Here is a 25,124-nt window from a genome sequence, read left to right as displayed (position 1 = left end):
AACATCATTTGGTAACAAGTCATCAAGCCCCTTTTTTAGCTTCTGTTTTGCTGCTCCCTGGTACAGGTATAGAAGGAGAATACACCAAGGAGATATGCAGTATTTTGCTGTAAAACTGTGCATGCTTGTGAGGCACAGCAGCTTTAAAAGATAGTTACTTTAAAGAGTAAATCACAGTAATTGCAAGATTACAAACAGTAAATGTTTTCTGATTAAAATGCACCTAGGAACGAAACCCTGAATTTAAAAAAAATGTACTTTTTAAAATGAGCTTTTCTTTATTTGAAAAACAAAACATTACAAAATCACCACAGCTGTACAGTTTTAACTAAATGTCTCAGTTTAGGAGCAAAACAATTACAAAAAAGATTATATATAAGAGAGAAATCCCTTTGATGAATGTAGGTGCCTGCTGTAACACTCATTACCCCAATGAAAGGTTAGAACCCATTAGAACACAACTGTTTGCAGTAATCAGATCTGGCAAGGGGAGGCGAGTGTTTGGGGCTGAGGTAAGCGCTCTGCAGCAACAGCAAATGAAAGGATGGCACCGTTTCACTGCATGACTCACACAGACATGAAACACACAGCAGCTTTCACAGTTTTTAGATAATTCTCAGGTATAGTTTGCGTGCTGTGCCGCTACATCAGCCCCTCTCCAGCTTGGCAGCATCAATCATGTCACCGGGAACCTGAGGTAAGCCTGCAGGAATGTTCGATTCTCCTCCCTGGTAATGCGTTTTCACACACAGTAAAGCCTGAAGACAGACAGGCAGGAATGGAGACACCCGCATTCCTCGCCTTATCTCACCTTTCCACCACGGACACACTTCGGCTGGAGTGCAGACAGGGTAGAGTGAGCTCTGAGAGGAAACGAGGTGTTTAGCTGACGCCTGTACTGCACTTACACATTTTTGGGTTCCTTGATGAGTGCAAAGTGATTTATTTTGATAGGGTTGACTTTGCTTTATTGGATCTTGAATTGAGATAAAACTAGCATAACAGTTTGTTTACCACAGGCTTCAACCAGTTATTTATCCACATTGCAAAATGTCGATGATATGTGGAATGATAAGAACAGCTTGCTAGGAGTATAAAATATCAGTTATCTTAACTAATGTTCTTGTTTAAATTCACTTTGTAGAGTCCATCATTTTCTCTTCCAGTCATAACATCCTTGTAACTCAGTGTAACCATTAACTTGTGCCCCGCAACACACTGGCCCCAATGGATGTTAGAAATATCACATTTGTTCTATGTGGTATTTTTTACTGATGTATTTCTTAGGAATAGAGTGCTGCAAGGGGACCGGTTAATGGTTAAATTCTGGTGTACCATCTGCACTTGTTCGAGAGCCCTTTTGAGGCCACCGGGGTGCATTAAAACAAGAACATGAAATACAAAAACATTATTTTAAACATCAGCTAAGACAACTTCAGACCTGTAACAAGTTGCTATTTACCAATTAAACATAATAACAAAACACATTAGTCAAATGTTACACAATAATATTTAATAGAATGCTAAACTATTTGCTTCACTCCCCTTATTCAGTCATGAACTTAACTAACTTTGAAATGCATTACTGTGCTGTGAAAGTTAATAAACAGTATACTACCTACGACAAAAACTAAATTAACCCAAATCATCCATATCTTGACAATGCCCATTCAGGTTTTGTATTACTCTAGTCCTGCCCCTACTGTAGAGTGCAGAAGCCTATTTTAATGATAAACAGACAGTACTGTAGCTCTACTGCATGAAAACTTGCTGAAGACCTTCAGCCAGAGCTCAGTCTTCAGTTGGGACTCGCCATTATCAGCTTTAGCACTCAACAACTTACAAACCCAGAACCAAGACTTAGGAGAAGCAAACTACTGATACTTTCCAACAGCTGTAGCCCTGAGTAGTTTGAACTCTGTGATGCCGTATGAGAAGTCATAAGCCAGTTTTCTAAAATGCAGGTGTCCAAACCACAAGTTACTGTCACACAACTTGTCCCAACAGGAAAGAGTTGAATTGACAGGGTGGTTAAAACTACACTTTCACTGGACTAGAGGGCAGTCCTTACTACACTGGGTTGAGGAAAGCATACAAGGCAAATGTTCATGAAGCAGCTTGTGGTCCACTGAATATAACCGGTGGCTGAAAAATTATTTGTTGAGGTTTAGGCGGTATGTCAGGGTGGAAGCCTTGCCTGTAAATAGTGTTTTGTTTAGCTATGGGTGTTTTCAATAAAGACTTATGTTGAATTTATTTCGCAGGGATGGAGTTAATTCTATCTCTGCCAAACCCGTGTGGAATGTGGCTGGATCTTGACTGAATAATCGTCAATCAAGTCCCAGCCACATGGCATAAAAGGGAAGAAAAATCCTTCATTTAGAAGAGGTAGTTAGGAAAAGTTTGTTTACATTTTTGATATGTATATTTAAACAAACCCGTTTGTGGAATGTGGCTGGATCTTGACTGAATAATCGTCAATCAAGTCCCAGCCACATGGCATAAAAGGGAAGAAAAATCCTTTGTTTAGCTATGGGTGTTTTCAATAAAGTACTTAGGAAAAGTTTGTTTCGCATTTTTGAATTGTATATCTAGAATGTGGCTGGATCTTGACTGAATAATCGTCAATCAAGTCCCAGCCACATGGCATAAAAGGGAAGAAAAATCCTTCATTTAGAAGAGGTAGTTAGGAAAAGTTTGTTTACATTTTTGATATGTATATTTAAACCTTTTTATTTTGCTTTAATAAAAAAAAAAAAAAAAAAAAATAATAAAAAGCACTTAAACCACAAATCTCCCACCTGAGTCTTCCTCCTGGTGGCAACCAGCCTTGCTGCGATGCTATCCTTTCACAAGCGGCCTCTGCTTTCTAGGCCTATACAGGGATCCAGATTAATAGTGATGGTACTGTTTATGTAGGCCCCAAATGCGGGGGATTGCTGACATATCAACAAGAATCAGGGACACCCGCTGGAGCCTGGAACTGCTAGACAAGACTCTCAGATTGGGATTAGGGGGATTCTTCTTGTTAATACTGCATGTATGGTAGTGAGAAGTTAGAGAGTCACGGTAGAATTTCACAAGTTTCCAGAGTTCACAGCAGAGTTATCCAGAATACATGAGCTAATGCAGACAAACTGGTGCCTGTTTGTGCTGTTCTGTTATTATCTATCAGAAAATGAGGGTTCCGTTCTATAAATAAACCTGAGTGGGTTATTTTATTTATTATTTTTTTTAAACTTGGCTACAGCATATGGTGGGTGCTCAAGAAGGAAATGTTAGTTTAGTTTGATTAAATATTTTGCATACCAGAGAAGACTATAATGTAACAGTACTGTATATAATGTAAATTAAAGTAGTAATCGTTGAGCCTTGTGGTACATTTCTCATGGGTTGAATTTGACAAGGACAAAGACCACACTTTTCAATGATTTCTAAAGCTGTAGTTTTTTCAAAACTTATTGTTTAAAGAACTAGTGACCTGAAAAAGGGTGCTAGCCCCATTTTTTTGAACTGGGCTCATTCCAGGTTTGTTGATTAGCCAGTGTTCAGGTAACAAGCTCAGGTGTGTCTTATTAAACTTGTAGTAAAATCAGGAATGGATCAAACTGCTATGAAATTGGAGTCTTAGTTCCATCCCTGTTGATCCCTTTAGTGTAATATGACTGTTTTTGCAGTTTTAATTAATTAATTAATTAATTAATTAATTAATTTTTTTAAGTAATATTTCCCATCAATTTTCAATATCTTTGAAAATCAAACGACTTGAACCCATGTCTCCAGGAGAGACTAATACATGACTAAAGGAATTTATATTGTAGACAATCTAAACAACTTGGATTTAACTTTGTGATCCATATTTTTTGCAGAATAAAACCTGATGGCATTTGATGCAGCTGAAATTAAACAAAACAAAAAGCACTGACACTGTATTTCTAATCTATCAATATACATTTTTGTTTTTTATTGCCGTTAAGAGTGAGTGAAGAGATTTTTACAACAACATCAGTAGAATGGCATTCAAACAATCGGGATAGTTTTGGAGATACCACAGTTATAAAGCTGGGTCCTGTAGGGAGCTGTGGTAGTTACTGCTTTCTTTTCCAACTTGGCAGGAGCAACTACTGCACCGTGACACTCGGTACTTAAAACTACTCTGTTCTGTTTCATGCTACTTTTTCTCAGCAAATTTGCCTTTGTCCTTCCATCAAAACAGAACAGACCATGAATACTGTATACCATGTTCCTCCTGTTTCCAAAAACTTTTTTCAGATGGTCCCTTTCTAAGAAGATTTGCATAGTAATTGCTTGAGAAATCGCAGCTACCGTAAGGAAATAGAAAGAAAACAAATGTAAAACTCATGTCAGATTAAAAACATGAAAAGTAAAAGTCATGGGACTGCTTTTGACAAGAAAGCACAACATCTGCCTAAAGAGCCTTGACTGAGCTGCATACATGTATTTTTGGATTGCTTCCCTGAGCTTCATACATGTATTTTTGGATTGCTTCCCTGAGCTGCATACATGTATTTTAGGATTGCTTCCCTGAGCTGCATACATGTATTTTTAGATTGCTTCCCTGAGCTGCATACATGTATTTTTGGATTGCTTCCCTGAGCTGCATACATGTATTTTTGGATTGCTTCCCTGAGCTGCATACATGTATTTTAAGATTGCTTCCATGAGCTGCAGTGCCATGCACTGAACATTAAGATACAGTGCAGCAATAAACAGGCAGGTCTGATTGCTACCACATTCCTCCTAGCCTCTCTCATTGGAATGCATATCGGGTGGTTGCTTGGTAACATCAACACTGGGTATTGGCTCATACTGTGGGTGAACCATTATATTTACTGCATACTGCGGGGGGGGGGGTATTGTACAGCATCATGATAACTAAAACAAAATAAATAAAGTAAAAGAACATTTTTGTAGAAGATTAACTTTCCTGCCTAAATAGAATGACCATATACAGGCTTTATTATGACCACTTTGGTTTGGCACTTGTAGTTTGGCAACCTTAAAATCAGACATTAAAACCCAATATACGCACAAAAAGGCCTTACATAGCGGTTTCCAATAATGTCATGTGTTGTGAAATTATATTATATATATATATATATATATATATATATATATATATATATATATATATATATATATATATATATATATATATATATATATAAGCTGCGCCCCCCCCCCCCCCAAAAAAAAAAAAATCATAACCATAAATCTTATTACTTATCAATCAGATCGCCTAGCCTTAATCTCATGACTTCCAAAAAGAGAGATTTGATTGTCCCACGACTTATTATTGCCGTGAGGCATCACAGAAGAGATTGTGTCATTGGTGCTTAAGCTCTGAAAGTAGAGCTTCAGGATTTGCAGAGAATCACAAGTGAGATTGTGCTGTATCCTGTATCCTGAAACTACAGCACTTCTTAACCAATAAATAAATAAATAAATAAATAAATAAAGAGAGATTATCAGTAGATTTGTGGAGCATTATTTTGGCACCATTCTTCAGCCATTACTCACTGGAACAAAAACATCAACCCAACCTGACCTTTGGAATGATTTGCCATAATGTGGCTTCATTAATCTTTCAGCAGGAAAACATTAGTGTTTCACTTTTTTAGTTCTTGAAGTCCTTGCTGAATACGCCATGCACATGTGAACCTATTTGAAATAATAGCACCGAATGACTTGGTGCGGTGGAGACATTACTACAACAAGCAGATAATGCCACTATTAGTGGATTTCTTAGGCTCCAGGGGGTCTCCCTAAAACACAGGACTACATGGCTATAAAAACAGTCAATGGCGATTTTCTTTTATGTTTCTGGGAGTCTGCACAAATGTCTGGCTAAGTCACCCACAGCATTGTGTGCCAGCCCTCTCTGTGTAGTTTTCCAGCCACTTGTGCCCACAGATCTCCATTTACTTTTCAATCAAACCAACTGAATTTACATGTTTATTTTACACACAATACTCACTCATAAAAAGCTTGTAATAGAGTTATTGAACAAAAAGGTCATACAAAACCAACATCAAATTTTATGTTTTACAGACTAGGCTACTTACTGTACCTGGTGCAAGTAAATTAAAATGTCTAAAATCACTAGAGACTGCATCATGACTTCTTTTTTGTGCAGTGGACCTCAATCAGAGAACACACTAACATGTACACTTAAGTTTTTGACAGTACGTACTCTTCAATGTTATTGAAAAACTACAGTACAAGTTAGCAGAATGTCCATCAATCAGCTCCCGTCCTTCCTAGCAAGCAATCATTTACTGCTCGCTTTAAGCCAATTATAAGTGATGGAGACACTAAACACAGCCACTAGACTGAAATGACTTTTAATAGAAGCCAACTTGGCTTGGAATCTAACTGGAAACTTTGTAGTAGAGCAAAACATTTAATTATATATCACATTCCACTTTTTCAACAGGAAAAGTCCAAGCTAGAATAAGCCTGTCTGTGATTTTGACAAGTCGCAGTGTCTGATCACTGGGTGCTCCTGTTACTACCCTGCAGTGTCTGATGCAGCTGTCAACAGCTGTTGTTTCTGATGGAAGGGGGGCTCTTTTTGTGCAAGAGGAATAATTCCACTTAATCATGAAATCCAAAGTCAACAAAAACTCTGTATACAACTGCAAACACTCAAAAAGCTTGAGGTAGAATGAAAGCCAGAAGACACTGTGGCCCTCCACTGTTTGACACCCTAATCTAGGATAATTGTTCATTAGTTTCCCAGTCTAAATATTTTCACAAAAGCACATACATTGTTACTCAATTCCAGATTCTCCTCTTTGATCTGGGGCCTAGAGAGAATGACATGCACCTGTACTAGAATAAATTGGAAACATTGTCCCCTTGGCTCTACTTTTCAAAAGAAAATCTAAACCCACCTGGCTCCCACTTGTAAGGATCCAGCTCATTATTTATATTAATCATTTCTTTGTGTAGATTTATTACCAGAAGAAATGTAAATTGCAATATATATATATATAGCCTTTGTTTCACCATGGCATGACTAATACACGTGATGTAATCAAATGATCATGATTTGTTGTACCTTGTTTGCTGTATGGTGCCTTGGAGGGCTGTGTGTTAAACACACTATACACTTTATTATTAGAAATAGAAAACAAGAAATAGAAAACATTCAAAGCACTGAAATGCCTAACCCTATTTCTTGAAAGGAAAATTCTAGATAAGTCTGAGGCAAAGCACACTTTTCCTTTCAAAACACAGAATACAACAAAATGTCATTAAAGCTGATGGTGCAATGAGGGTGAACAATATATACTTGCAGGGATGGAAATAAGACTCCCATTGCATAGCGGTTTGATCTATTCCTGGTTTAATAAGACACACCTGAAGTTGTTGCCTATTCAAGCTTGTACTGTATTAAAAACCTTGAATGGGTGAAACTGCTATGCAATAGAAGTCTTATTTCTATCTTTGAGTTGGTACAATAACAATTTCTTGCATAAGCTAATGGTAAAGTATGGCTCCTTTTACCAAAGAAACTTAGTTTTTAGCATTCCTACTGTATGTGGTTTTTCCTAATGAGGTACCCATAGTGCAAGTCTATGAGTTTTATAACATGGAAAGAATTGTATTATTTATTAACCAATACTGACAAAAATGCTTTTTAAAAATCAAAAATTAAGAACAGAAAATGAAATATGACTGTTCTGTAATGCAGACAGTAACACTGTTCTAAACGTGTGTTTATCTTTAACATTCCACATTTGTCAGTTATCTGATTAATTAATTTCCTCTTGTTGCAAATTTGATTGCTTTGTATCTAGAAGAAATATAGGGTCTCCAGAGTCAAAGTTAGAATAAAATGTGTAGCACCCAACAGCACAGTGGAGAGAAAAGAAAACTGTGCATACATACTGTATACAGAGCCATCATGTAATTGAAAGAATCCACATACTTTTTAATGGAGTACAGATGACACCAATAAGTGGTCTGCAATGTACTATAAATCCACATTGATTTGTGCTGTTATGGAGCAGGATTACAGAAAAGGATGCGTTTGACCTGCCTATGCCGATTACTACTAATACAGGATCACAAAATAATGACAATGCAAAAGGAAATCACAAGAAACAAGAAACTGCATTTTCAAAAGCAAAACAGCAAACCTGATCAAAAAGGTCAAACCCCAAACACATCCTTTCCACATCATAGTTTTTTTGTTAAAAAATAATACTGTTTTGAAAATAAAGAAACACAAAATAAGACGATTACATGAAAAGTAAATCAAGCACATTTTACTATGAAAAAAAAAAACAAACAACAAATGCCCAATATACAGCACCAAATGCAACAAAGAGTTAAAACACTCCCATTTAGCAAAATATCGTTGGTTTAGAATATGCTAAATCAGGTTCCTGGCTCCTTTTTGCATTTGATTTAAAATGCTGTCAGGTCAGGTCAATAGTCTTAGCAATGTTTACTTTTATTACACAAAGTCTTTCTGGGCCCACTTGTTACCCAAGGGAGGTCTCTGTGCTAAAAACAGGGAATGGAGAAAAGGATGAAACACTTCCAGGTGTGCTATCGCTTTCTGTTCAAACACATAGGCATGCCTCCTCATGACTTTTCATTCTCACAAGCATAGCAGTGTTTCCCTTACAGACGTCCCAATGCCTCGGCCCACTCAGTGGTGAAGGCCTGTCACCAGTTTTGCAATTAGGGAAATCAGGAATCGCAGTGATGCTGACAACTGGAGGACTAGAGGAAGTGATATTTCCTTTATGCAGAGATCAAAGAGACTGGACACTAGGGAAATCGATGCCAACAAATACAATACAATACAGTCTACTAAATTTTGCAACCTGGTTAGAATTTAAATTAAATATTCGCTAAAAACATTAAAGAATATGTTTGTTAAAGTTAAGGGCACTGTATATTTTTTATTTATAAAAATGTACAAAACATAATGTGCAAACGCAGCTCTGATTGATTGTTAGTGATCACAGGACAGGGAATTTTTAGATCACAGGACAGTGTAGGAATTTTTGCACTTCCGGTTAGAACTGTGTTTGCCTCATCACATTCTTAAAACTTAAATTGAATGCACAAAGATCAAAGCATTTACGGAATTCCGGACACCATTGGCGTCCTTTCTGAAAAACGTGTTATACAAGGGAGTAAATTACATTCTCAAAACGGGAAGGTTGAATCCTTATTCTGAAACAATGAAGGAAGCTATTCTTCCTTCTGTTTGAAACATGCCTCTGACCTGGACCGGTCATTTTCACAAGTCTTGCTTAGTAATGTGTTTACTTGACAGACGTTAACTGCCAATGCAAGTGCACACTCAAATGGCTGAAGGATTTAATTTGGCCCAATGCAAATTTTGGGAATTCGAGGAGACTCTGCAGTAATAGACAAGCCTCGTCGTCCGATGTATAAGAAAAAGACTATGTTCAGCAACGTAGTGACCATTAAGTTCAGTACGACGACCATGGCATTAGGACAATCGACCTTCCTCAAACAATCAAATAGTGTACTGCTTACCTTAAATAATGGCTAGTTACACTGGTTCGGATTCAAATAAATATTCGCTGAAGGCACTTAAAGACCCACATGCGGAGTAATGGGCAATGTCTATTTGTATTTACTACCAAAGCTTCTTGAAACAGTGGTAGACAAACCAGTTGATTGAAAAATTTTTCTAGATAATGTAATCACCGGCAGAAATGAATCTTTAGAGTTGCAATGAGGACAGAGCCACACCATATTTTTGACGACCACTGGTTACCAGACAACTGCTGGTGCTTAGCTAATTTAGAGCATAGCTATTGATTAAGACAATACAGCGAATCACCTTTAATGACTAATGACGGATCAGCAGCGAGGATGCAGTACCTTGATGTCAAGTACTGTTGAAGTCAACTTCTGCCACGTGCCCCTTGGACCCCTGGCTAACAAATCTCGTCCATCTCTGTGCTTCTGACCTTGCTCCTTCCAATATGCACACTCTCAACCTGTCCCTGGACTCAGGCTTGGTTCCTAGCTGCCCTCAAGACTGCCTGGGCCTAGTACGACACACGAAGCAGTCAAGCACATGCTGATACACAGACGAGACCCGGCGGTCACTTGAGAGGGTTCCCCTGACATCGGGGTCTGAAGGCTGACTTCGTCAGCGTCTTGGTCACTTCTATTATGCGAACAGGGTTTAAGAAATGGTCAGACCCAGCTTGTAGACTGACCACCGTGCCTATGCCCCTGAATTGGCTACGTTCACGGTGTAGCACATTCGAGACTGCTCTGGATTGTAAATGATCTTCTGCTTAATGCTGATGCTGTTTCTCCCTCTGTCTCTTCCTCTGTCCTCCTTGACCTAACTGCTGCTTTTGACACCATAGATCATACCATTCTTCTTGACCACCTTTAGAAGTATGTTGGGATCTCTGGAACCTGTCTCTCCTGGCTGTCCTCTTGAAGCAGTGCAAGACACAAACCCGGTCACATGCGGTGTCCTTCAAGGGTCTGTTCTTGGGCCTCTTCTCTTTAACATCTACACTGTTTCCCTTGGGATCACTTTATCTGCTCAACAATCTCTATGCTGATGACACCCAGCTCTACATAAAACTAGACCCTGGATGTCCCTCTGGGAAGGCGTCTGGGGCCAGGGACGAAGGGTAGGGACGTATGCCTTCCGGTACCCGGGATCGCTTAAGGACCTAAAACGGAAAACGACTTTTCTTCAGCTCAACAAACAAATCTCAACTCTAGTATGATCTCAATCACCTCCGGAGCTGAAAGCATGGAAATGGTCTGTCTATACCTTTCGCACCAGACAGAATATGTGACATACTCTGGTCTATATCTGTTTTGAAAGCCAAATCTCTCGATTAGTAGGATACCTACTGACCACCCCTCTGAACTCTCATATATTATGGTGAGAACCTACCTTCCTCATATAGCGCATATCTGTAATGCGATTTTAGCTAACATTCGACTTCTATAGACATACTCTGTCATGCATACGATCCTTACCAGATGTAAAAAACATGATCACATTACCCCCAGCACGAATGGAACTTCAAGTTCCTTATCAATGTAAAGTTTTAAGGTTGCCTAGGGTACGGGTCTAAATTTTCAAAACGTGTATTGTCGGGATGTCATACACGGGCATGTTCATAATGAAAGGTAGTTTTAAAAGAGTGACGACGTGCCGGAAGGCATCACACAGGTCCAGAGTATCTCTCCAACCTGCTGTCCCGCTATGTCCCTGCACGCAAGCTGAGGTCCTCTGACTCTGGCTTGCTTGTTACACCCAAGCAATAGTGCACCACACTCGGGGAGCGCTCTTTTAGCTTCACGGCCCCCGACTCTCTGGAACTCTCTCCCAGCTTTAGTGCATGCAGCTCCCAGTCGCTCTCTTCAAATCAACTCTCAAGACCCACTTGTTTTCTTTTGCTTTCAATGTTCTTCAAACCTGATATCTGTTATTAGCTGTTGTCAAATTGCCTTTTCAGGTTTTTCACTCCATCTTATTCATATGATTCTGTATGACACACACATCCACAATGTTTAGAATTCACATCCTAGCCTTGTATTTAATGTATTTATATTGTTTTTGTACTGTTTGTATTCAATGTACTATGCCCTGTATTTCCCTGTATTTAATGTATTATGCACTGTTCCTCACTATCTTGTAAAGCGGGGGTAGGGGAGAGGGGCGGGTGGGTGCACCTGCTGGACATGCTAGGACAGCACCCCCTGTAAGGTAAGGTGCCAATAATGCCATTTTCTTCTCCATGGTTATATATCTGAACTGGTAAAATCAAAATGCCAGAACCAGGTGCTTTGGAGAGGAAAATGAACTGTGGATGGTTTTGTCTATTCTCAGGGCACAAGAGTTCACAGACAGAACTAAATGCCGTACATTCCCCCTTGAATGTGCTACTTTTTATCAGCATGTGATGTTTCTGGTCGAGGGTTGGGTTTCCACTGGGGGTTACATACAGTAGTGCTGTGGTTACTATATAGCCTACTGTATCTATCTTTGAAAAGTCTATGTACAGAAGATGACTGCCTTGTCTTATAAGCCTACAGGGAACTATTCCGTTTAAGTATTCTCATGGACAGACACTGGCAATATTAGCTAATTTCCTCATATTAAGTTACGCATCCAATGTAAGCTCAGGAGTGAGTAATACATTTAGGAAAGTCACAATCTAAATTATAACAACATGTTTGTCTAGTTATGTTATTCCAGTAGTAGACTGTATAAATAAAGCTTTAGGGCGCTTTAAATTCTGTATTATAATACAGGTTTCCTATGATACCACACCATCGGTTGATGTGAAAAAACAGCAGTATATTTAGAGTAAGTAATTAGACTCTCCATTAACAGTAAGATAAGTCTTACTGAACTTTTGCATTCAACTTATGATGCCAAAATCTAAAAGCAAGAACAGCCTGTATGTGACATTATTATTATTATTATTATTATTATTATTATTTTATTATTATTATTATTATTATTATCTCAGCAATCACTGAAAATGCCTTTTGTCTATTAGGTTAATCATGAAAACCATAGTGTTTTACATTACATAGGCAGAGTCTGGGCTTGAACATGTACACCAATTATTTAATTTGTTTTATTCATTTGAAAGAAATAGAATGAGATTTACTTAATGAAAAGAATACTGCAAAAAAAAAAAAAAAAAGAGCAGCCACTCTCCAGTTACATGCAACAGCTTATGCACTGTAGAACTGCACTGATTTTCTAAGTGAAGTCACATACTGTAAAGCAAAGTGGGCTTCACTCAGAGTTAGACCATTCAACTTCCATCGTTTTGTCTCTGGTAGGTAACCATGCGCTCTCGTATTAACAGCATGGAGAATCCTGTGAAGATGAAGCGTACCCAGCATCGCGCTTGCTCCAGACGCAGGAACTCTGACTGCGAGGACACTGCCAGCAGTGAGACAGGGAGAGCCAAACGGACAGTCAGGGAGAAGGACTCCTCAGAGGACACCGGGACTGTCCTGAGGAACCACAAGAGAGGAGCTGGGCGGAGCCACAAGGCAGGGGGTGTGGCTACAGGGAAGGGCAGGGATCTCCCCCGGGATGACCTGCTCTTTCTGCTCAGCATGCAGGAGGGGGAGCTCCAGGTCAGAATTACAAGTTTCTGTACAAGATTCACATGATATTCTTATTCTGGCTGTTCAGCATATAGCGGCAGGAACCAGTCCTGGCAAGACTACAGATTATATGGTACTTATTTAGTATTATTTATTTAGTACACAAGAGCATATGAAGTGTACTATAGATTATTTTTAACTTGTCAATATTGAATTATGACACAATGTAATACTGTTGGAAATCTGCATTGATTAGTTAACATACGCATGTTATTTTGCCACTGGCTGCACTTGAGGATAATGTGTAAAATGATTTACATGCATTCATTTTTTTCTTTATGACAAAATATGCGGTTAGTTCATGGTTATTCAAAACTTTACTTGTACTCCAGGTCCCCTTGCTAATTCACTACCCTCAATAGAGAAGCAATATATCAATACAATCAGCATTATCTGCTTTAAAGCTTGTGCTATCTTTTAGGCTCGCGATGAGGTCATCACTGTCCTCAAAGCGCAGAAGATCGACTTGGCTCTGCTAGAAGCCCAGTACGGCTTTGTGACCCCACAGAATGTCTTGCAGGCCCTCCAGAGAGATGCCATCCAGGGGAGGGCCACACAGTGGCAGGAAGACATTTACGAGAAGCCTGTGGCTGAGGTGGGTATAGTAAATGGCATGTGCTCTTTTCCCCCAAAAATGTGATCATAATTATTATTTTTTAAATAATGTTTGCTCATTTTTTAAATTTTTTTTTAAATTTACAGAATGAGCGTTCAGTAAGGGATAGCCAATACTAAGTGTTGGATCAGTAAAAATAATTCACTGTTTTGAGAGTCGTTATGCACCGATTCTACACTTACAAGATTTGTTTGTCGCTCAAAACATTTCTTCCTAAGTGATACTTGTTCGGTAATGAGATTCAATTGATTATTAATTAGGTAATTGGATTTGGTTTTTGCTCTTTTGTTATGCTTAACAGTTAAAATGTTTGAAATCCCACTTACATAGTCAAAAGTGTCTGTTGTAAGTGAAAATAGTAGCGAGGACTATGTTTTAGATGTAGAACATGACAGTGGCATTAGAAAAATAAAAAATGAAAAACAAAGGTATGTGAACCGGGAACGGAGAGTAAAGTTATTGATCATTTTGCCAAACCTAAAATAGATGAAGACCTAAATATCATTGCAAGCAATCGGTTTCCGAGAAGCACAAAATGGAAGTGCTTATAGTCAGGAAAGTTTAAATCTAACATCCATGTAATTGATAGAGATTTACTAAGCGATGATGAAATTGCTGTTGCTGAACCTGTCCGAAATAAAAAAAAAATTAGAAAGGGGGTGTGTTTCTGTGGAAATTAATTTGTAATTATGAAAACTATTTTTAACATTGTTAATATATAATTGTATTACTTTTAGCAAACCATATGAAATGCTAAACTGAAATTGCAAGCCCTTATTCTAAGTGTTATGTTTGAAATGTGTAATACTATAATTAAACTCACTGTTGAAATGATTCAAACGCTATTCACTTTTCTGTTGAGTTGTTCTGACTGTGGTTTCGTTGACGAATCAACAGTTTTCTGTGGATTCGTAAATCAAAAATGAATCTGCCCCAAACTCCCCTTCTCTTCAAAGGCACACAGATACTTTCAATTAAAAGATTTGTAGAATTAAATCAATCAAATGATCAAGGCGACGTCACAGACATGTTTTAAAGTAAGTTAAGGCCAGAAATTAACGTCTTTCTAAAATATAAAATTGTGTCGTCAAATTAAATGTCACACAGGATGCAGAATTCTACTTAATTACAAATGATATCAATGTAGCCCTAGTGACTCCACAGCAGAGGAAGATGTCAAATACCTACAGTATCTTCATCTAAACTCAAATAAAAGGTTTTGGGAGTACCAGTCATGAAATACAGTACATTACAGTTTTAAAAGCTTTTTGTTCCCCACAGGCATAACTCCATGTATCACTTCACACTGAAGCCTTGCTTATCAGGGAGAAATGGGTCAACTTGAGAGCGTGGAAAACAAACAAGTTTCCTTACTTTTTTAAATGCATGGGTGGAGCAGTTTTCAGAAGGATTAGGCTCATGTCTGTTTCCGAAAAGCAAAATCCATTTATACAGAACTTGATTGAAGTATTACGCTGTATACAGACTAGGCTGAAAAAAACAAACAGACATATTTCAGATCTGACTATTCAGAGTACAGTCTGAGACCAGTTCAACTCAGACCTGCTGGGAATAGGTCCCAGATCAGTTTTAGATAGAACTTTGTTTTCAAGATCGGTTCAAGTAAAGTCTAAACAGACAAACCAGTTCTATAATGGTTTCCCCTATTCCAAAAACACTGTCCATGAGGAAGAATTTGTTTATTTTTGGATTTCACTGGAGTAATGCCCAATTTACATACACATTTCTATATTTCTGCATATTAGAAATACAGGACTATTAGATCAGACTATATTGTAACATTTGTGTTGAAGGTAGCAGTTTGTGTGCACATTTTTATGGAGGTGCATTTAAAAAAAAAAAAAAATCAAATTTCATAATTGTTTTGATTTATTTATTTAAATTCATTTCATATCCTTTTCAGTTCTTACATGTTGTTGTGATTCCCTAAACCAAAATATAAACAGCAAGCTGAGGTGCCCCTAGAGTGCTTTGTACATACTTATTTTACTTATCAGTCACTACCTCCATAGCTTCTGATTTCTCTGCTCACAGTTAGACAAGGTGGTGGAGAAGCAGAAGGAGACATACCGACGCATGTTAGAGCAGCTGCTCCTTGTTGAGAAGTCCCACAAGAAAACCATCTATGAGCTGGAGGACGAGAAGAGGAAGCACACAGAGTACATGCAGAAGAGCGACGAATTCACCACCCTGCTGGAACAGGAGTGCGAGAGGTAAGAGCACAGGCAGAACTGCGAGCTCACCACCCTGCTGGAACTGGAGCACCAGAGGTAAGAGCACAGGCAGAACTGCGAGCTCACCACCCTGCTGGAACTGGAGCACCAGAGGTAAGAGCTCAGGCAGAACTGCGAACTCACCACCCTGCTGGAACAGGAGCGCTAGAGGTAAAAGCACAGGCAGAACTGCGAGCTCAACACCCTGCTGGAACAGGAGTGCAAGAGGTAAGAGGACAAGTGTTGGGTTTTGGATTGAAAGCCTTTTTTGATAACATGCAAGTATGTTGATAAAGAAAGTTTAAACAGACACAGTTTTTCTTATAGGGAGGAATCAAAATGTCACTTTAACGGTACATCCACAGATGGTAGGAAAACTTTCAATCTGCACACAAAATGTAATGAAAGAATAGTTTGTTTATCGCATTTATGGACATGTTGCACATTGTAAATAACGGAAGGAATATATAAAAAAAAAATGAATCTGAAAATGCAATCCCTGCTGTACATAGTGCTGTAAAGGACCTGTTAATTTCTGCATGCATATGCAATATATATATATATATATATTATATATATATATATATATATATATATATATATATATATATATATATATATATATACACACACACACACACACACAGTACTGTGCAAAAGTTTTAGGCAGGTGTGAAAAAATGCTGTAAAGTAAGAATGCTTTCAAAAATAGACATGTTAATAGATTATATTTATCAATTAACAAAATGCAAAGTGATTGAACAGAAGAAAAATCTACATCAAATCCATATTTGGTGTGACCACCCTTTGCCTTCAAAGCAGCATCAATTCTTCTAGGTACACTTGCACAAAGTCAGGGATTTTGTAGACATATAGTCAGGTGTATGATTAAACAATTATACCAAACAGGTGTTAAGGATCATCAATTCAATACGTAGGTTGAAACACAATCATTAATTGAAACAGAAACAGCTGTGTAGGAGGAATAAAACTGGGTGAGGAACAGCCAATCTCAGCTAACAAGGTGAGGTTGCTGTAGACAGTTTACTGTCAAAAGTCATACACCAAGGCATGACTGAGCACAGCAACAAGACACAAGGTAGTTATACTGCAACAGCAAGGTCTCTCCCAGGCAGAAATTTCAAGGCAGACAGGGGTTTCCAGATGTGCTGTCCAAGCTCTTTTGAAGAAGCACAAAGAAACAGGCAATGTTGAGGACCGTAGACACAGTGGTTGGCCAAGGAAACTTACTGCAGCAGATGAAAGACACATCATTCTTACTTCCCTTCACAATCGGAAGATGTCCAGCAGTGCCATCAGCTCAGAATTAGCAGAAAACAGTGAGACCCTGGTACACCCATCTACTGTCCGGAGAAGTATGGTCAGAAGTGGCCTTCATGGAAGACTTGTGGCCAAAAAGCCATACCTCCGATGTGGAAACAAGGCCAAGCGACTCAACTATGCACGAAAACACAGGAACTGGGGTGCAGAAAAATGGCAGCAGGTGCTCTGGACTGATGAGTCAAAATTTGAAATATTTGGCTCTAGCAGAAGGCAGTTTGTTCGCCGAAGGGCTAGACAGCGGTACACGAATGAGTGTCTGCAGGCAACAGGGAAGCATGGTGGAGGTTCCTTGCAAGTTTGGGGCTGCATTTCTGCAAATGGAGTTGGGGATTTGGTCAGATTAATGGTCTCCTCAATGCTGAGAAGTACAGGCAGATACTTATCCGTCATGTAATACCATCAGGGAGGCATCTGATTGGCCCCAAATTTATTCTGCAGCATGACAACGAACCCCAAAATACAGCGAAGGTCATTAAGAACTATCTTCAGCGTAAAGAAGAACAAGGAGTCCTGGAAGGTATGGCCCCCACAGAGCCCTGATCTCAACATCATCGAGTCTGTCTGGGATTACATGAAGAGAGAGAAGCAACTGAAGCTGCCTAAATCCACAGAAGAACTGTGGTTAGTTCTCCAAGATGTTTGGGCCAACCTATCTGCCAAGTTCCTTCAAAAACTGTGTGCAAGTGTACCTAGAAGAATTGATACTATTTTGAAGGCAAAGGGTGGTCACACCAAATATTGATTTGATGTAGATTTTTCTTCTGTTCACTCACTTTGCATTTTGTTAATTGATAAATATAAACTATTAACATGTCTATTTTTGAAAGCATTCTTACTTTACAGCATTTTTTCACACCTGCCTAAAACTTTTGCACAGTACTGTATATATTATATACTATATATATATATATATATATATATATATATAGATATAGATATAGATAGAGAGAGAGAGAGAGAGAGAGAGAGAGAGAGAGAGAGAGAGAGAGAGAGAGAGAGAGAGAGAGAGAGAGTTAGTACTAATGATGTCGTGGTGTTTGCCAACATCCACTTCAAAAGATTACATCTGACAGTAGGATTTCAAGGTAGAATTCTTGTTGGTTTTTTTGCTGCTGACGATAACGGCCAAGTATTGACACAAAACACATGTTGCATTTAAAAGGTAGTGTAATCCTTTAAAAAGAACCAGACGAAACGTTTCCTAGTCATTCCCCACAGGCCGTTGGAAATTACCGATATGCTCAGTTTGATAAAAATGTATGTGTTTCGGGGGTGGTGACAGAGAAATGAGAACTAGATATTTTCTTCAGAAAACTGTTTGGATGCGAGAATGTTTCACTTGCTTTGACTCCACACCAAACACAGATAACTCTTCCAGTCTTCTGTTTTGCACCCCAGTTCAACTGGATGTGGTTCAATGTGCATTTGAGTCTGTGTCTGATATAAGTTTGTTGCAAGATTAAGGCAGTAGTCTTCACCTTGTGGAGCATGACAGACAGATGGACAGACTGACACAATCAGCTATAATCCTACTTGCTTTAGCGTTATCTCTGAAACAAAAGCATTCTTAAGCAATGGATTACCACGGCTTCGTAACAACTGCTAGCAAGGTAGGCTTGGCAAGAGCACGGTGGGGCAAACACTATGCCATCAGAGCCCTCTGGAAAATTTGATGTGGGTTTCCAGACACTACAACACATTCTCTGAACAAAAGCAGCCAAACTTTAAGTGCTTTCTTTGTCCAGCACTGGAAAGGCCCAGTCTGGTGTGTAAAGGACTCTTTTGTGCCCTGCAATGTTCCAGTTATAAAAGCAATATTTGTTAAGCATTCCACTAATTTCCACTCTTCTAAAAGCTGGTCTCATATACTCCTTAACAAATTTATGATTGACACTTATAGAAAACTCTTCCAGGGAATTCAAAAGATGGCAAAGTTTTTTTTTTTTTTTTCTGAGTAATACAAAGCTTGTTTCATTAAAAAAAAGCCCTCCGTCTCCCCTTCTATAGCATGTTGAACTATTTGAATGGAGTTCAGTTTATTTGCAGAGATAATGGCACTGCTGTTCTAGCTGTGTAGAGCAATCCCTGGTGGCTTCTTGGAATTAAATAGAACCCTGGCTATAAGATAAATGTAGTCTGGTAGTTGAACACACTGAGAAGGTAAAACATACATACGACCAATAATAGGTTTTACTGCAATTCCTAAGCAGTAAACAGTGCCTCTATTGTTACTGTAAACAATAACATTTTAAATTTACAGATTATTATTATTACAGTTGTCCCGCGTTATACTGCCCCCCTTTATAACGCCACCCCCGCATACCACCAGCTATTCTCTCTGAACAAATGTCACCAATATAAAAACAGAGCTATTTTTACCCGTTATATCGCCACCCCGCCGTTCACATTCCGTCAACTTCCCAAGCCAAGCAAACGCAAATATAAGCATTTTGTTTCCCTCATTGTAGCGCCAACGAAATACTCATGGCCAATTAAAACAACAAAGTTATGCAGTTAACCTTTGACTCACTTCCCTAATTCGTTGTTAACTGAACGTCTGTTAACTTAACACTGTTGTGTTAAGAACTAGCACTGTAGTTTTAAAAAAGATTAATGTTTTATTAAAATGGCCTGGATATACTGTAATTGTAGAACTAAAAAAATAAAACATTTGAATTTATTGCAAACATAGAAGGTTGTGTTTTTTTTTAATTTTTTGACCCTCACTATAATGCCACCCTTATTTATTGCCCATAGCCCTTGCCAGGCAGTATAAAGAGAGTTGACTGTATTATTATTATTATTATTATTTATTATTATTATTATTATTATTATTATTATTATTATTATTATTATTATTATCTTTCCTTTTATTTCCATTTTATCGGAACGTTTTACAGTCATAATGCCCTACAATGATGTTTCCTGATTGGTGGATGGAAGTTGTGAGCTTTCTCAATGTCTAGTCTCTTCTTGACATACTGTCATGCTTTGGTATTACAGGATGTTGTGCAGTCAACACAGTTTCATACCAGACCAAGCAGAGCAATAACCTTTTCAGGGTTCAGGAGGTGACTGTTTTTTTAATTGGGTTGTGATGTGGGATGCTTAATTTCTAATGACATGCTCATGAGAAGGTGCCACACTGACACATACAACAAAGCCATCTGTTGTTTCCACAAAGCACTGTCCTCCCCTAGTCCTTTATGGATTTTGTTTCTCAAGTTTTTTAGCAATTGTTTGATTTAGTCGCCTTTCTTTGTAAGCCATCAATCCCTTGCTTTTTAAATTATTGTTATTATCCATAATTTAAAAACGCGCAATCAAAAAAACTCTAAAAGGTAAGGATATAAGAAACTAAACCAATCAGTTAAATATGTTTAAGCTAGAACCGTCATGTTTGTCTAGTAGTAGTTTCTTGTTGTTTAACCTTACACTAATATTCTGGTATGTAAGAAGCGTTTTGAGGTAAACCATTTCGTTTATGCTAATTGGATCTTTGCATACATGACGGTACAAAACCTGTGGAAATAAATTAACTTATTTCTTCAAAAACTTGTAAAAATACAGAACTGCAATTTTTTTTTTTTTTTTTTTTAAGCAGCAGCAATGTCTCCTCGTACATTATAACATAATGATTATTGCTCTCCAGAACTAACAAACCCACACACACACTCACATCTCCCTAGATCTGCATTCCTAATTAAAAATACATTCTAATACAAATAGAGTACATCAAGATTAATTTTCATTGTGGACAGATCTGTCTGGGTCCAAGGCTCTGACAAATTTGAAAATTATCTGGAGATCATGCTAACTCCCATTCTCTTTTGTTTAGTTAGTTTTTACACTTGCTCCTAACCCAACAATTACATGATCTGGCATCCTGTCCAAGCTGGAGCTATTACTTTATAAGTCTGTGTCCTGGGGGTGCTGTGTCAGCTGACACAGCTCTCTTTAGCACAGCATACTTTAACCCTTTTAATTCTAGTGTTGAGAGTCTTCGTATATTTCAGCAACTGTCTGGATTCAAGAATTTTTACTAAACGTATCACCACTACATCAACCACAGTACAGAAATAGTACAACCATAACACTATTTTGGTTATACTGTGCATTTGGATTGACATTGGCTTAAAGTCAGTGAATGTCCCTAAATCACAATGCATTGTCAGGAAAGTAGCACTGCCATTATAAAAAAAAAAACAGGCGGTCCAAGGTTAGTAATTACTGCAGGACAAAAACAAAAGATTTAAACAAGAAAAAAAACAATGGATTAAAACAGCACTCCTAACTACACTGTTTACAACAATGTCAGGTTGCTAGGCTACGATCCTATTATCCAAATTGGAATCCAAGGTAATAAAGCATTTATGACCATGAAAATAAACAATACACTTAATACTTCTGGCAGTTCTATGAAGCCTGCAAACACTTCTCTAAGAAAAGATTAATTTGATGTTGTAGAAATTTCTACAAGAAGAAAACTTATTTCAATAGCTCCAACTTAATGCCTTTATCATTTAAAATCTAAGCAAGTATGATTCTGACCAGGCTGTGAAACTTTTGCAAAAGTACAATGTCTGCTATAAACCGTACCAGCACTTTGTTGCAGGAAGAATATTATTGTAACAAAACACAATCTTTACATTTATTTCTATTGGGGATTAAAAAGCCAATATAAGCAGCATGTAGTTAAAGTGACTGTAGCACTCATTGACTAGTGTAACACAGTAAATATTTAATAATCTTCCAATAGGATGTCACTGCTGCTTTATATTATTAGGGGAAATTAATCACAAACTAAAAAGGTCAGGAACCACCACACTAGACCACAAATGGGAGCACTTATGTATTATTACCAGTTATGTGTTAATAAAAACCTAAAACAAACAAGCTAACACATTTAAGCACTTGTACCTTTTTAAAATTCCCCAAACTCTTCAAAAATGTTAAAACAATAAAAAAAAATTAAAAAAAGATTCAAATATCCTCATTTTTTTTCTGATCATTACTGGCGTTGCCAAGGAAACACAATTATTAACTGTCAATAATTATTATTATTTGTTCATTTAGCAGTCACCCAAAGATAACTTACAGAGACTAGAGTGAGTGAACTATGCATCAGCTACAGTCACTTACAACGATGTCTCACCCGAAAGATGGAGCACAAGGAGGTTCAGTGACTTGCTCAGGGTCACACAGTGAGTCAGTGAGTGAGCTGGGATTTGAACTACCGGACCACATAGCCTGCAATAATGTTGACATGGTATTGATAGGGGCCTAAAAAAAAATTGAGAAATTAACCAGGCTGTAAATTTCTGGATAAAGCCTTTCAGCGCATGACATTCCTGAGACACCAGGGAACCTTCCAAGTAGAAAGTGTGCAATGTTTGGCTTAAAGGAAGCACGGTACTGTACATAAAGGCTTGCGAGTCCAATTATAATTAGGACTTCTGATTTTCGGTTTTAAAACGGATAAAAACTGATAAGACACGAAAAAAAAAAAAAAAAAAAAAAAAAAAAAAAATCGGTCGGCATTATCCAATAGACACCAGAAAAACACTGGAAATGGTTACTCGTTGACATTAGCCCTTTCCTGGCAAAAAAAAAAAATAATAAAATGTAGTAGATAACAAAAACAAACAAGCAAAAAACTGTCAGTACAGCTGGGCAATGTCCCTCCTTCCTGACTTGTATCTCGCATTGACTTGTTTGTGAATACAGCAATCCCTCGCCAACCGGGGGGTGTTACTTTCATGAAAACCCCCAGAGTTGGCAAAACCGCGGTTGGTAAAGATCTAGATCTTATGGGATTAGGTTCTCCACGGCCGCGGTTACACTTATCAAAGCCTATCTAAGTTGCATTTTCCTTCACTAAACACAAATGAAAAACACAGAAACATAAAAACAATGCAAATACTATAACATACTGGGTAATGTAACATGTAAAAAGTAATAAAATTATAACATGATAAAAAGTAATGTTTTATTTACCTTGAATCCTTAGAGTTGAAGGCCAGGGTGTTGTTGTCGACTGGTGACAGTTACGCTAAGTTAACACGGAGCAACGAGACCGCATGCACATGGTACTATGACTAGTACTCCAGACAAAGCGAGAGATGAGGCTGGTAGGGGAGATGCTGGTGAGATGGGAGCACGCAAGAATACACACAATGGCACGGAAGCAAATGCGGATGCGTCATATGTTTCATCTATATGCCGCGGTTGGCTAATTGGTATACAAAAGGAAAACCGTGTATACATGATTTCCGCGGTTGGTGAGGGATTACTGTACTTTCAACCCATCCCAACTACTGAGTGGCAGCACATTCATGCATTTATATTTACTTCGGGTTAACTTAATGTTAATAAGCTAACTATCAAGCTAAATTAACACAGCACCCCTACACGTTACAAAATGCAGCGGCAACATACAAGACATGCACATTATTTAACAGAATGGTGTAGCAACTCAACAGAACGGGAAACATCAAATTGCTTGACGACTTGTGTCTGATTCAGGTTTTTTTTCAATCGCTCTAACAATTTCCAGCTTTGTGTAGCAAGAGAAACAGCGGCACATTTTGACATTTGTTTACATGCCATTTTGTAGCGATGAGGTGCACTTGTGGAAATCAGAATACAAAACAGTTCAATGAGATGACGATGCTTCTGCAAAGATTTAATGCACCAATCAGTGTCCCTGAAGACACTGCCGCGATGACAAGTCACTTTTTTACAAAACAGTACTGTATCCACTGTGAACAAATTGCTATCGGTGCCAAGGTGGTGTTCTTTTAAGCGAAGTTCCTGTTCCTTTAGCTGGAGCATTTACAATGGGAAAAATCTGTTACTCTGAAAGGGTGTTCCCTTAGGTGAAGTGTTCTCTTAGGAGGTTTCTATACGCGGAGACTACCATACAATTGAAGTGTGCAAGTACTGTCGAGTTCATACGTATTGTGACTGAAAAAAACGTCCCAAGAATTTTAGAAAGTAACTGAAAACAATTTTATACAGTATATAAAAAGCGCAAGCCCTGAAAAAAACAAAAAAACAATTTACATTAAACTCAAAAACAGCTAAAAAATAAGCATCGAAAAATTAAAGTGTTACACAAATCTCAAAAACAACTTGCACAAAACATAAAATCGTGTTTTTGCATTCAACTAATGATTTCAACAAATGTACTGTATGTAATCTGGAACCTTGAAAAAAAAAGTGAAAATCCAAAATGCACAAATTCATCTCGTTCTGCAGAATCAGGAAACAGGTTTTTACTACAGTAGCTCTGAAAATTCCATGTCAGCAAGCAGAATCTAAATAATGTGGAAATGTTATTTTGATACTACAGAATACATACATGTGTCAGAAACACTAACATACTGTACACAGCAATTTAACCCCAAACCTTGCTAAACAATTATTACAGCACGTCTACCGCATGTTTGCTTGGTCAATGCGGAGGGCTCAGCAATTTCTTTGAAGAGTCTGCTGTTTGAAACTGATTCATCCGGATTTCAATCTTGCCTATATCAAATACTGACGTTAACCAACACAAAGGAGAGAGTATCCACAGCTGGATTCAGTGGCTCACTGAAAGTAATCACTATATCCAGCTGAACTGCAGCTGAATCTACAAAACAGAATGCTTTATTTAACAAAACCAGATGCCTTATCTACACCCCCAATCTCAAGCACTGGTTAAAGATTAGATAAAACAGAAGCAATGTGCTGTA

The 25,124-nt window shown here is 38.1% G+C and overlaps 1 protein-coding gene across 5 annotated transcripts in view; it reads left to right on the top strand.

Moving 5' to 3' along the window:
• The window catches only part of LOC121320830 (filamin A-interacting protein 1-like), a 92,379-nt gene that overhangs the window by 22,917 nt on the left and 44,338 nt on the right, over positions 1-25,124 (top strand). For 4 of the 5 annotated variants that reach the window (XM_041259507.1, XM_041259510.1, XM_041259512.1 and 1 more), the window contains exons 2-4: positions 12,859-13,161; positions 13,613-13,786; positions 15,863-16,041. In XM_041259507.1, the coding sequence (XP_041115441.1) occupies positions 12,865-13,161; positions 13,613-13,786; positions 15,863-16,041 (650 nt within the window). In that variant the 5' untranslated portion in view covers positions 12,859-12,864. The remainder of the gene's footprint in view (positions 1-12,858; positions 13,162-13,612; positions 13,787-15,862; positions 16,042-25,124) is intronic. The other variant, XM_041259508.1, reaches the window with a different exon arrangement.

This window comes from Polyodon spathula, chromosome 9, assembly GCF_017654505.1.
Source record: "Polyodon spathula isolate WHYD16114869_AA chromosome 9, ASM1765450v1, whole genome shotgun sequence".
Classification (NCBI taxonomy): Eukaryota; Metazoa; Chordata; class Actinopteri; order Acipenseriformes; family Polyodontidae; genus Polyodon; species Polyodon spathula.
Note: the sequence above shows the minus strand (reverse complement) of the source record. Positions and strands in the feature narration are given on the sequence as shown.